General features: G+C 39.1%; 1 protein-coding gene across 3 annotated transcripts in view; it reads right to left on the reverse strand.

The window, feature by feature from the left end:
• Nucleotides 1-2681: 2681 nt before the first annotated feature.
• The window catches only part of GLRA3 (glycine receptor alpha 3), an 80429-nt gene continuing 68578 nt past the window's right edge, over nt 2682-14532 (reverse strand). For 2 of the 3 annotated variants that reach the window (XM_079991415.1, XM_079991413.1), the window contains exons 9-10: nt 9939-10058; nt 2682-4432 (exon numbers count right to left, since the gene is read on the reverse strand). In XM_079991415.1, the coding sequence (XP_079847541.1) occupies nt 4151-4432; nt 9939-10058 (402 nt within the window). In that variant the 3' untranslated portion in view covers nt 2682-4150. The remainder of the gene's footprint in view (nt 4433-9938; nt 10059-14532) is intronic. The other variant, XM_079991414.1, reaches the window with a different exon arrangement.

Genomic DNA, 14532 nt, shown 5'->3' on the forward strand with positions numbered 1-14532 from the left:
ATAATTTGGGGCTGATAAGGTCATTCATATTTCCATATAGATGTGGACTACAAACAGTTCTTGTGTTAGTGGACTCCGTAATAAATAATAATATTTAGAGAGTGGAGTAGGAAACAGAATCCTATTCATGTGGCTAATACATGAATGAGAGGTAGAACTACTATGCTGTCCTTTGTGTTGTGCATACATGTCCAGTTCTGCACCCTGAAGTTCTGAAGGTGGAATCAAGCAAACCTTAAGCAAACCCAATGTAGTTGGGAGCCCTGATCACATACAGGACCTACACAAGTACAACATATGGGGCTGGAGACATTGGAGGTAAGGCCAAATGATAGGGTTCCTATCAATGCATTAGCTGTCTCCATGGAAATACTAATGCCTGGAAGGGGTTAGAGACTGAAAGAGATAAATTCCACATATCTCCACCCATGAATGTTTTGAGCTTCACATATTTCCATATGGCACATAAGAATCCATGGTTCATTTAAGACAGCATTTTGGTTCCAGCAAAAGCCAGTCGGATGCTTCTATTCATGAAAGGGCTTGTCTACAATTCCACTCGTCCCATGTCTAGAAAGCATGGGTCCAAGTGGGTTCCCACTTTCCCCGTGCTTTCGAGGCAAGAATCTGAGTGGTTTTGCTTTTGCTCTTTCATGCTAAATCAGGAAAAAAATGGGAATCTGTGGAAAACGTGATTGCCGTTTGTTCCAATTCAGCACTTTACTGCAGCCTTGTTTAGAGGTTGTGAAGTTGCATCTGATTTTTGTTGTTGCTTTTTTGTGTGTGTGTGGAAGGACATGAAGTTCAGCCATTCTGGTGTCTCTGCCTCCTCCCTTATCCACGACTTCCAACACTAATTTCTTCTGGGTTTGTTCACAGGCAAAATAATGATCACCATGTTGCAAAACAGTGACATCAGATCAAAAGTGTTGCCCAGTTGCCTAGGCAATGCAGATACACTTCTCTGACTTTCTGTACTTTGCTGCCTGCATGACAGTGATTGAAGATAGGAAGAAATGTCCATTTGACTAGGAAATGTGGGGATGCTTCATTATCTTCCGGCAATTTGCTGGAGATCTTCCAATTTTCTGGCAAATGGTTCTTATCATCATGACTGTGAGCAGCCATGAATAACAAAATTGGTGTAAATTGGATTCTCTCCCCTACTGGGGATTTCACACACTGGATATGTCCTAATTCACCTCAGAATTTTGCAGTGGCTTATACTTCATCTCAGTCCCAGCCGTAGCACTATAGGGTGTATTTAACATAGAGCCTGCAGTAACCTGAATACAGGGGAAACATGTTTGCTAACTTTTGTCACTTTGCTAAAATAACTGGGGGTTTTGTAACAGTGCACTAAATCCGTAAGAAGCATTAGTTTGTCTGACAGGGTCTGCAACACCATTCCTGGATTTATTTGTGTGATAGGTTGTCATATGCCTGCTGGTATTTTAGACTTAATAAAATAGGCACTAGTGGGTTGCTGGTATTTTTTGGTGGCATGAGACAACACAAAACCTTCCTTTATCATTCTGCATTGTAAAGAAGTGAAATGAATTTGACGATATGCCCTTATGCCTCAACTTTATCCCGTTACCTGCACTCTATATTCAATAAAAGAATAATTTTATGCGTAATAGTTAAAACTTAGTTTAAAATGCTTTGTGCAGAACATCCCCCTAGGCCGGGTTAAAAGGTATATCTTAGTATCACACTCACGGCTCATGAACTGAGAAATACTGGATTTTCTCTGTAGGGCTGCTTGCCTCCACTCTTTCAAACTCACCACCTTTCTCATAGATTAGGCACCACATCCTGTTCAAATAGAAACTATCTCAAGCCATTCGGATCCTCAATAGACATGCCTAACTTTTTATGTTGAGTTACCAAAGTAGTATGGCTGCACAATCTGTGACTACTGGGAAGAAAGCTGAGAGGGCTCCCTCCTTTTTTTCTATTCATAGCCATAGAGTGTCTATAGAATTCTGTTATGTTCAGAAATTGTACAAAATTTATTTGCACGAATATTTAGTTAGATTTAACAATGCATTTTAAATCCTTAACCTTTGTATCGATCACACTGAAGGCAGATTCAGAAATGTATAAATGAGATGGCACAGTCCTCACAGATTGGCCACGCCATCTCAAGTTTTGTATTGGGAATCAATTGTTTGAAAGTACTTGCTCAAGAAAATATCTCCTGACACCAATATACAACAATGTTAGATCTGTTTTTGACACAGGGCGCAATTTGCATATGGTTTCCACCCACCCATACTTAAATAGATCTATTTAAATCAAATTTTCTTTTTCTTTTTTTCTTTTTCTTTTTTTCTTTTTCCTTTTTTCCTTTTTGCTTTTTAAAGTCATCTTAGTAAATATTTCTATAACAGACACATTACGGAAATAGTCCTGTATCACATTTGTTCTTATTTAAAAATCAAAGTAAAACTTCAGCTTTGATTTTCTTTTTCCTTCAAAGCAACATGTTTTCTCTCCCCTCTCTGGTGTACAACAATAAACTCTTGTGTTTTTTCTGTTGGCACATTTTCAGAACATATATCATTCCACTGCATTAGATATGCTGTAGAGCAAATATACTCTGTCTTTGCTGATGAGAACTGTCCGAAGAAACAAAAAACAGCTTCTGGGTGCAAAGTTCTATTCTATATTTTCTTTTAAGCCTATAACACAATATATAATTATTGAGAGAATTAATTTAAAGGGCTGTGCAATTCTAGAAAAAGGAAATAAATTTCCTTAATTTAAATATCTAGATGAACATTGCACCAGGAGGTGTGCTAGATTTTACTTCCACCATTCACACTGGGGCCCTGCAAACTACACCCAATCAGGGTTTCCCAACTACGCAGAGCAGATATTGGGAAATGTGGATGGGTGGGTGGAATCGGGAGGGAAGGGAACAAGAGCAATTCCTATTTGTGCAAGTGACAGTCAGTTGCACAAGTAGAATGCCATAGTTGGCTATATGGTATCTTTACTAAAGAATTTGACTTTCATAGGAAGGTTTTCATTTCCCCCAATTTTGTTCTAGCACTTCTTTTGACGTTCAGCACATATTTATGTAAAGTCATTTAAAATAAATGGGAGCTACATATGATTTTCAGCATGTTTACCTGGAAGTAAGTTGAACTGATTTCAATGACACTAACTTCCTAGTGTATATTATGTGTATATTACAGAATCAAATATGCACCACTGCCCCATAATTTCAATAGCTTTAAGCATATTTAACCTTCATGGAACAAAATCCTCTCCCTCTCCAGGGCCCTGGAGGTGACAATACTCATTTGAGTGAGTCAGAATATCTGACCTCACATCCTATCATGTAGAATCTATGTTACATTTTAGAGTAAATACCAGAAGCAAGTGATCTGTTTACTCAACAGAAGGTCTAGCCTGCTGAGTCATACTCTCTGTACTGGTAAAGGATGTGATTAGACAGTTTCCTGCCTTGAATGCACAGAGAAATTTCGCCAAGGCATACTTTTTCTTTTTATAAAACGGCCAGCAATCAACAAACTGCTTATTCCAGTGCAGAACTGAAGCCTCACCAGAAACACCAGCAGCATTTCACAGAGTAAGTGGTTTGTGGATTGTGTCATTATGAAGTATTTTATATGAGATTTCTCTCTTTAATGTGCAGCCTAATATATGCTCGGTGTTTATTGTAAAAGACGTTGGCAGTGTCTTTAAATTGAGAAAATGTGCTTTGTCACTTAAAGGGAAACTTCTTTTTTAACCCCGCCCCCATGGCAAATCTTGACTTATAAAGTTTAAAGGAAACTTTAAAGTGGAATAGCATTTCTGTTAATATGGCACTTTGCTGCAATAAACGTCAGAAAATACTATACCATTATGGAACAGCATCTATAAACACATTGGCAGTAGAGTTTTAATTTAGAATGTTGTGGTTTTTCTTTGCAAAAGCTGGCTACTTTTAGCTAATAAGAAGTTGAACTGCTGTTGCAGCAGATACTGTAGCTTCTTCGGATTCCACTCTTCTATCCTTTTGTGACTTTGCATAGCAAGTCAAATGTGATTTTTTGCCCTCCACGCCCTTTATGAGCCAATCGGTATTTGTACCATAGTAATAGAGAACCAGAACCGTTAAGCACTGGAAACCTTAATCTTGTTTTTGGTGAATGCCCTCGTGCCGAACGATTTTGTAGATGACCCAGTAAAAAATGTTGAATATCAGAAAGGCTAGTGGGAAAGAGGCTCGGGAGATGGTGTCAATTTTCTTGGCCCGATCAATGAATACCTTCCTCATGTCTTCAGGGCTTTTTGGTGCAGGTTGAACTGGATTGTTTGGTGCTTTTGGAACCACTCCATCTTTTGCTTGTATACATGGTGGCCCCATTCCATAGCCTGTAAAACTGAACCGATTTTCTCTTGAATCTTCGTCCTGTAAAAATGAACAAACAGGAAAAGTCTTCACCTGGAAATTCTAACAACTGAAATCTTTGAGACCCTTTATATCATTATTCAAAAAAATATTAAAACTATCGCTGTACAGTGGTACCTCGAGTTACATATGCTTCAGGTTACATACGCTTCAGGTTACAGACTCCGCTAACCCAGAAATAGTGCTTCAGGTTAAGAATTTTGCTTCAGGATGAGAACAGAAATTGTGCTCCGGCAGCACGGCAGCAGCAGGAGGTCCCATTAGCTAAAGTGGTGCTTCAGGTTAAGAACAGTTTCAGGTTAAGTACGGACCTCCGGAACGAATTAAGTACTTAACCTGAGGTACCACTGTATATCCTCCCCACCCACAATATAATCAGCTGCTGAAAATGCAGAAATACCAGTAGCCCAACTACTGATGTGTTGGCTGCAATTTGATTTCTATTTGAGTCGCAATTCAATACTTCTAAAGTACTTGTTGGCTATTTCATCTATGAAGCATGTATCCCTGGTTCCATCAACTCCTTCAAGCTTCTTGCATTGAATGAAATTGTCTAAATGGAGATTGTAAGCATGGCCAGTTGAATATCTTTTCTGCGATCTGGTGAATTAACATTCATCTGGACACACTAACAGTAACCCCTTCTGACCTTCCTGTCCAACGTGGGAAGTCAATTGCAGGGGTTGTGGAGCAGTATGCTCTCCTTTCTGTATTCACTAAAACAATTAAATCTGCATAGGGCTTTTGACATCTGCCCATGTGAGAAATTTTAAAATCCAATATCTGTTCCTGCCTGTCACTGAGTATTATGTTTCTTAGGATGCTATCTTACATCTGCCTATAGATGATCTTGTTAGCTGTAGCCAGTGCTATTTTTCTAGAAAAAGAAGTGCCAGAATTCACCACAAACACCTCCCTTGTTCTGTTAAAGAAGGCAGTGGCACTCACCTGAGAAGTGCCAGAACTGAGTTCTGGCAAGTTTCAGCTGAAAAAAAAAAAGCCCTGGCTGTAGCTGGGTAGATTGTAGCTTTCAGTTGCTTGCTGCAGTGGAGGACATTATATAATAATCACACCTCTCATAATAACTATGCTAACTTGTGATCCTGGGCTAGAACTGGGCTGTTACCAGTTATACATGTTATACATGCAATAATAGTTAATGGCCTAGATGACTATTACAAGTGTGTACAGTGGTACCTTGGGTTATGAACTTAATTTGTTCCGGAGCTCCGTTCTTAACTTGAAACCGTTCTTAACCTGAGGCGTGCTTTTGCTAATGCGGCCTCCCGCTGCCACTGCACGATTTCCGTTCTCATCCTGGGGCAAAGTTTGTAACCCGAGGTACTACTTATGGATTAGCGGAGTTTGTAATCCGACGTGTTTGTAACCCGAGGTGTTTGTAACCCAAGGTACCACTGTACTTGGTTCAGATGGATAACGAATTTTGGATTGAATCAGGAAGATTCAGAGATATTTGGGGATCTTCCAAGGCAAAGTGGGTCTCCTTTGAACTGAGCTGCTCCTGAAGCATCAAATAGACTCAGATTGTTGGTCTCTTTGAAATTTCAAGTGTCTAATGCAAAGATCTTTTTTTGCATAAGGTCAGGAAGGGGACTTTAGTTTTCTTTCTGACAGATCTACCTTCCAAAGAGGGAATAACTTTTCTACATTAGGAGTGATGAAAAAGAAGGAACTGACTGTTCTCAACTGAGCATAAATTTCCCTGCAAAACCCAAAAACTGCTTTTATTGATCACAAGTCCTTATCCCCTGCACCAATTAATTCTCCTGAAACATTACCGGCTACTGATCTGCAGGCATTTCTACAACATTTGCTATTTTCATACAAACTCTGCCCAAACCACAGGAAGGTAAGTAAATCCTTTTCTTCATTTAGTTCTCCAACCCCCCCAAGTGGTTTCAAAGGAACCCAACACAAAAAAATGTTGCACCTTTGCTTTTGAAATCTAGCATTTTTGAAACCTAGAAGCACCTCTTTGACATATACTGCTTTCATACCAACTGTCTAAGAAACAACAAAATTTGGTGAGGGTTATTGGACAACAAAACACAACAAGCAAGCACTTTCTGGGCTACCTTTTGAGTGCTGGCTGAAAACTTTTCTATTCCACCAGGACTATGCAGGCGATTAAGAATGCACACTTTCACAATGGTTAATTGGTTAATGTCTGTTTTTAACTTTTCTATGTTTTTTATTGTATGGTTTTATGTTTTATTGTTCTAAAACACGTTGATATAGTTTGTATGAGGTAGTGGTATATACATATTTTAATAAATAAATAAAAATTACCTGGGAAAAGAAAAAACCCTTTAAAACCACCCTAAAACTGTAAAGACTGTCTTGGTAGAAACTTCCTTGTACCTATCCTCCTTACATTTGATGGTACTCCTCCCCAGAGAAAGGGAAATGCCACCTTGCCAATGGAGTGGAAACAACTCTATCAGAAGCCCCTCTGGTTGGCTGCTGGAAGGCTCCACTGGCTGTAAGCACTGGCGGAGGAATGGGGGTGCAGAGGGAGCGGACCGCCCCGGGACCACTATTCCGGTAGGGTGCCATCGCAGCGGGGGCCCCCCAGATGTGTGCAGCGCACCCCTGAGCGCCGGGTGTCACACCCCCACAGGTGGCATGTCGCACCCCCATAATGTGTGTAATGTCCCCGCGGGCGGTCTGCCACACCCCCAGGATGTGTGCCACACCCCCAGGGTGCCGTCATGCCCCGGCTGCTCTCCGCCCCCGGTAGTGGAGCATGGAGCTTCGCCTCTGGCTGGAAGGTTTGCTGGCAAGACCTCCCAAGAACAGGATGCGAACATAGCTAGGTGTCTGTGTGTGTGTGTGTGTGTGTGTGTAGTTTCTGAATCACTGTGTTTTCGTCCTCCCCTTTTGAGTGAGAGACAGCCTGCATGCAGCGGAGCAACTGTTGGCAGACTGGGGGTGGGCCTCAAAACCAGAAGATTCCTGACTTTAGTACTGCTCAGTGCTGGACAGCTTCCAGGTTAACTCTGCTAAGATAATGTCACGTGAAGATTTTTGCCATGACATTTTAGTATGTTGAATATTGCATTTCAAGGCACTCCCTCGTGTGGTGAGATGTGGTGCTTTGCCCTCCAAGGGAACATTGTTTAAGGAAAAAACAACCTGTGCCCAGTGTGTAAAATGCTAGTTTCCTCAATGTGAGACCATATTCATACAAAATGAGATTGAAAGAGTTACCTCTTGGTAACTTTTTCACATTAAAAGGTGATGTGTGATTATACCAAATGATGGGTAAAGGTGGTGATTAAAATTATTAAATCATTAATTGATTTTAAAGGGTCTTAAAAACAAAAGAAGACAATAGACAATTATTTTATCAAGAAATACAGATGCATTATTTCCATAGAGTACCTTCTAGAGGAAACATGACACAGAGTTCCATGACAAGGGATTATTGTTTCTAGGAGACTTCTGCGCTCCTAACTTTCTCTAGACTATGTACTTAGTCTGCAACTGAGCTTGATTAAAAATGTTCAGTGCGAAATAGTGAAATCAGTGCAACAATAAAGAGGAAATTGCTTTCAAAGCCTGCAGGTGTATCCAGAAGAACTCACAAATAGGATGAACTGAAAACATTAACTGGTATCCAAAGAGAGCTCTTTTCAACAAGAATGTCTACATTGGCTTTCCTGCAGGTATGGCTCCCTCCCCACCCCTGAGATAAACAAACATAAATGAAGATTGAACACAACAAGGAAATAAATAAGCTGTGGATTGCTAACAAATGAAGAATAACAAAGATATAAAATGAAAATAGGACATGAATGGTATGACATGATTCAAAATTGTTTTTACTTCAAATACAGTGAAATATAACTTCTTCATTATAGTTAACCCTAGGCAATTATATATAAAGCTTGATATACATGGTCAGCAAATGTCAGGCATGTAGATTCTACTAATATGGAACCCATTTTAAACCCCTAGCAATGTATTATATTATCTTATCATTTTACCCTGTCTCTATATCCTGCATCATTCAACGGAATGAAGTCACATTCAATATATTTTTTTTCAATATTATTCATAATTTAACATTCTCCTATTGACTGCAAATAATGCGATTGCAATCCTTTTACTATTACTAACATTGTGCTGCCACAGTATGGTCACACCTGTCTGCCATTTTTAGTGACATAGAGTTGGATTGAACTACCAGATTCTTTTCTAGAAACGTTTTGGTGAAGTTTAATCCCACCCAAATTAGATTTTGGATTTGTAGTGGCATCTGGTAAAATGACAGACTGATTTCTAAATGGCTGTCAAATGGCTGCTAGATCTTGCCACACATATGTGGTAGCTTTTCATATGGCACATGGCCATGAGGGCCAACAACACTCTCAGCCTATACTCGTTGATGGAGATGCCCACAATCAGTTATAGCAGACCGAGAATATTCTGAAGCTAGTATTACCTCTCTCTCTCTCTCTCTCTCTCTCTCTCTCTCACACACACACACACACACACACACACACACACGTGAACTGGGCCTTTCTCAGATAATAATAATAATCTGATTAATTTTTATAGCAAGAGGATCTACTTAAACATACCACTTAGAAACATTTACAAATATTCAGTCCATCACCTCTCTACACCATGTCTTTTTGAATTGTTGTGATTATCAAAGATTGTACCTGATTTCTGCTGCACTGTCTCCTGTTCTCCTTGACTGACCAAAACTATAAGGTCTCACATACCACAGATGTACTTTATATCAGGCCCCTTAAGCTTACCCTGGTGTAGGGCCCTCATGAAGTACCCACTTGAGTACATTTAAGATTATGGAATGCACCTGACACTCAGTTGCATGGTTGAATCATTGAAGCTTCCAGAACCTATCCCACCATCTCCAGTAGCTTTTGAGAAATGCATATGCTTCTTTACAAAGACACAGTAGGAGTGAAGCAGACAATATTAGATCATTTCACAATGGTCATGTGCGAAGCATATTCATGCTCCTTTCAAAGAAGTAGATCTGGAGCTGCATTAGTAAATGGTGAGAGGTTGCTTCTTCTGGACCATGGGCACAAGGGGCACCCTATCACTGACTTTTTTGCTTATCTACTGAAGGTCTCTCAGATCCTGGCAATGCTTTAACATTGCATCAGTATAGGAAACCTTAATTGTTTCTTAATATTTATATTGTTTTTGCAGAAGTATTTAGGTGTACCATATTTAGATGTATTAATTTCTAAAGTGTGTTTTGAGGAGAAAGAAAATCAGATGTGAATTCTATGTTACGAGCTCCAAATTAACCACCACAAATTTTATTTCCATGATGAAGGGAGGCTGAACCTCTCTAGTTAACAATATGTATCATCACACAGAGGTAGTAATGGAAGTTCACAGAGTCCACATGGAAAGACATTAGTTCAGACAAATGGACTGGGCCTTTGTTAATGACTGGGTAGCATGTTAGGACAAATGGGACATCTTCTACATGGTTTACCCTTAAATTTATATTGTAGATTTGAGGCAAAGTCCCGTCTATGAATTCTGTACTTCTCAAGCCATTGCTACGCCGCAATGATTCATTGATTTCATTTCCATCAAGCACTCCCTCATAAAACTTTCATCAAAATGGAAGGCAGACCACAAAGACAACAAAAGAAAATAAAAGGGGAAAAAGGAAATGATTATTAGTGAAAAAACATATAATCAACCTAGTCTACAAGTAGTATGGCATATAGAACTTGGGTTAAAAGGTTGAAGAAAAGTTGAAAAGTAAATAAAGACTAGTAAAATGTAGCCTTAGATGTAAAACTATATTTTCTTCAACACAAGCACAAAATTAGTATGCATGCTTGCTTCTTTTAAAGTGGAAATTCCAACAAGCAAAGCAATATCCATATGTATCATTTATTTATGATACACCTCCAACTTACTCTCTGCAACCCCTTGTAAGTGCTTTTTAAAGGGCAAAATGGGTGTGAATTTTAGATGTATTCATCCTAAATATCTTTAGATCCAGTTCATGAATTTAGTGATACTGATTCATGCAAAGGCAAAACCCCAACTTGCACAGATGACTGCAGAATCTTCAAAATATAAATACACAATTTCCCAACGCCTCTTCCAAAAGTTTCCAGTTGTAATCACTGTTTTTTTAATCAGCTGCTGTATGTTTTGCATGCTTGCATTACTGATACCCCTCATAGATGTGATGTTCTCTCTTCTCAAAAATATTTCAGAAGGTACAGCTCCCCATCATTATGTGGGGAGCCCACTTTGTGCAATGCCCATGTGGCATGATGGAAGGGAGCCCCACTTCCTCCCCCTCAGAACCTCCCTTGAGGTCCAGGCCCATCCTGCTCATAGAAGCCAATTGGAAGTCCAGAGGGTAGAGCTGGGCAAGCAGATCTGAGGGATAACCTGTTTCCACAGGCCTGTTCCTAGATTATAAATTTGGGTATGGACCATAGGCATGGCACTTATCTTGTTGTCATGTTTCCTACCCACCTTCTTTCAGATAATGGGCATCGTTGCTATGGGCTTTGGTTCATCACTGGTTAATAGGCCTAGGAAGGAATGTTACTTGCAGCTGCAATTGACCAAGAAGCTGTGAGATATATATATATATATATATATATATATATATATATATATATATATATATAATGTTTATTGTCAAAACATTTATTTGGTTGGGATTCATAACATATTGAAAGGGGGACCCACCTCATAAGGGGTCTTGGGAGTGTCTCACTACAGCATCAGAATATGCTTGAGGGGCTGAGCTGCCCCACATCCAGGCTTCTGAAGGGTCTATGGACCATGTGGACTAGGGGAGACATAAGACAGCAGATGTTGTCTGCTTGTTTTGTCAGGATACTTGCCTATACGGTGTCAAAAGTTGTGGCAAGTTCCAATCCACATCAGTTGTCCTGTGTGTGTGCCGTGCCTGTAGAACATGCCATAAAGTGTGAGGGCCACAATCTCTCTCTTTGCTGTAATGATTTCAGCAGGTAGTGTGGAAACCTGTCCATGAATTTACTTGTTTGTAGTATTAGCTTCTGAGTATTCTAAACAGAGTAGCTGAAGTCAATTTGCAACTGCAGCTCAACCCTGGAACTATCTGGTGCAGATTTCAAGGTTAAGCATCAATTGACTTTTCAATATCTAATATTCAGTGCTCATCCAAAATTATCTGATCTTTGACATGTGATATTTTATATGCATCAGTATGCAGTGTTCGACACATTGTCTGTCAGGACTGCTGGTTTACCATATTTCCCCACATATTATTTCTCATTGAGCAATATTTGATACTTGGCACTTGATACCCGTCATTATCAAATGATCTGTTATTTAATAATCTGCACATAATATAGAATTTACTATTTAACATTTAGTTTTTTGCTATTTCTTGTGTTAGTTGGAGGCTGTAAGTGACTATTTGCTCGGCTGCCTATAGCAGGAATAATCTCCAGACAAGTGGTCAGGATTTTAATTTAAAAAACAAAAGAATAAGAAGATAATTGTTGGCATTTGTGGGCTGGTGGGCTCCCCCCCCCTTAAGGCCTAATTTCTCATGTGGGCATTTTTTCAACTAGAAGCTCTCTGAAGCTGGTGTTGTTTTGGGAAAAGGTCAAGCCACTTGTTTTCTCCCTCAGTTATATAGCTCACTAGGAAAAATAAGTAACACCAAAAGCATGTTTGAATGACATAAATTGAAGTGATACATGGAGTGATTCCATTAAATGAATGCTTGATGAGAATAATAAAAAAAGGGAAACCCAAATGGAATCTCACAAAATATTTACGTATCAGTGTTTGACTGATCACAACTTTGCTCCAAGAACTAATAGGAGGAACTGTGGTGAATTTGACACTGGAAGGGTTAAAAGGAAAAAAAAGAGTATTTTCTACATCTTGTCCTAGAACAGAGACTGGTCCAGCACTATAGCTCTGATCATTTCACTTTTTCAGTCAACTACAATTTGTTGACCTGAATATTCTACCAGAAACCACTAACCAGAAGACTATTTTAGCACTAATTCATGCAGTCTCAAAAAGTTGTGTGTGTGTGATGAGAGACTGTGCTCCTATGCATTTCCCATTGCATATAGATTGTAAGGAAGGTGGGACATACACATCTACAGCCATATAAACACAGGTTTGACTGCAAAAAGAATCCTTCCCAAAAGTGGAAGAATTATGGAAATCAAATGTACCTCTGTGCAAATATACATACCGGTATTTGTTCCATGCTGTATGATGCATACAGCATTTGCAGTCTACAGATTATATGGACAGAGCATTATTCAGCAAAGCAAAGCAGGGGGATTTAGCTAACAATGGTTCTCCAATCAGGAAGGAATGTAACAATTAAATGTCAATAATCATCTCACCAAGGGACAACCCAATCAATCATTCATTCTCAATTCTTGAATGCTGAAGTCAGATTTCAAAATCATTAACAGGTTTCTAGATCATTGGCCTGATAGTGTATAAAATAGCTATCCATATGTGAGAAACTTTGAGTGGATGGCATATGATTATTGAACGGCAGTTTCATTATTCTGACCACACTTCTCATACAGTATTTAATATTGCTATGTCAGAAATGGAATACAGTGGTACCTTGGTTCTCAAACATAATCCGTTCTGGGAGTCTGTTCAACTCCCAAAACTGTTCAAAAACCAAGGCACGGCTACCGATTGGCTGCAGGAGCTTCCTGTACTTAAGCGGAAACCGTGTCAGACGTTTGGCTTCCAAAAAACGTTCACAAACCAGAGGAGTTACTTCCAGGTTTGCGACATTCGGGAGCCAATATTTTTGGCAACTAAGCCATTCGAGAACCAAGGTACGACTGTACTGTGTTAAGCAGCACATTTCTTTGATCAATTTACACAGCATGCTTCTAATGTTCATGAAAGGAAATAAATGTAGAACGCAACAGATACCTTATGGTTGTATCCAACTAAGTCATATTCATAGTAGACCCCATGAAATCAATGGACTTAAATGAATTAATACCAAAAAAATTCAATGGATTGACACTGAGTAAGCCTTAGTTGGATAGAGCCCTATGGAAAAATGTTATTTCTTGATCTCTGCTCATCTCCTGGTTAGATAAAATCCAACTGGCTAAGTTTTTTTCTTTTTAACCTGACTGCAGATTAAAAAGAAAAAGAAAATTAAAAGTCCTAAACTAGAAAACTAGTGACTGTTTAACCACTGTCAGATGGATAAAAAATTAGAAACTAAGCTGTATAATTATCTGAGATCAAAAGGGAAAAGCAAAGCAGGATATTGCAGGTTGTTAATGAAATCCAATTACATGTTCTAATTTTCCAATGAGAAAATCCATTCCTCTTACAAACTGAAATGGAACCAACTACCGGTATTTGCCCGTGTTCACTAAAATTCATTTTTGTTCCATAGGGGCTTCACTTCTGCAGATTCTATCACATTATAATCTGGATGATTGAAGCTCATCTGCTAGCAATGTTAAATACTTCTAAGTTCTAGGTCACCTCCAACTGCATAAGCCTATAAAACATCTGTGCATATGTGTATGTATTTAAATTTGTGTTGCATTCAGTACCAAGAAGAATATTGGAGTTAACTCATTGTCCCATGAATACCAGTCATTTTATAATATGATAAAACATTTTAAGATTTGTCAAGACTCAATGTTGTGTGACTGAATTTATTCCTGCTGTTATCTGGGAAGAAAGATGAATGTCAGCTTTGAAACAGGAGGACTTTACAGCCCAGCCCTCAATGAGAGTTACATTAGTCACCACCCATAAGGAGCTGTTGGGTTATGAGATCACATTGGCACTCTTCTTGTCCTTGGATACTCATTTGCATCTATTTTTATTGGTGCAAAAAAGAAATGAAAATGTATTACAACTTATAAAATGGTTGATGTCTATTAAGTTGTGTGTGGGGTGAGTGTTAAACATCTTGCATTGTTTTGTTCCATTTACAACATCTAGAGTGCTTTACTTTGAGCATGCCACCAGCCTGGTGCTCACAGGTGTCATGGCACCCACAAAGTCTTCTAGTAGTGCTACACACTGAGTTTCCCTTC

The sequence above is a fragment of the Podarcis cretensis genome (assembly GCF_951804945.1).
Source record: "Podarcis cretensis genome assembly, chromosome: 9".
NCBI lineage: Eukaryota > Metazoa > Chordata > Lepidosauria > Squamata > Lacertidae > Podarcis > Podarcis cretensis.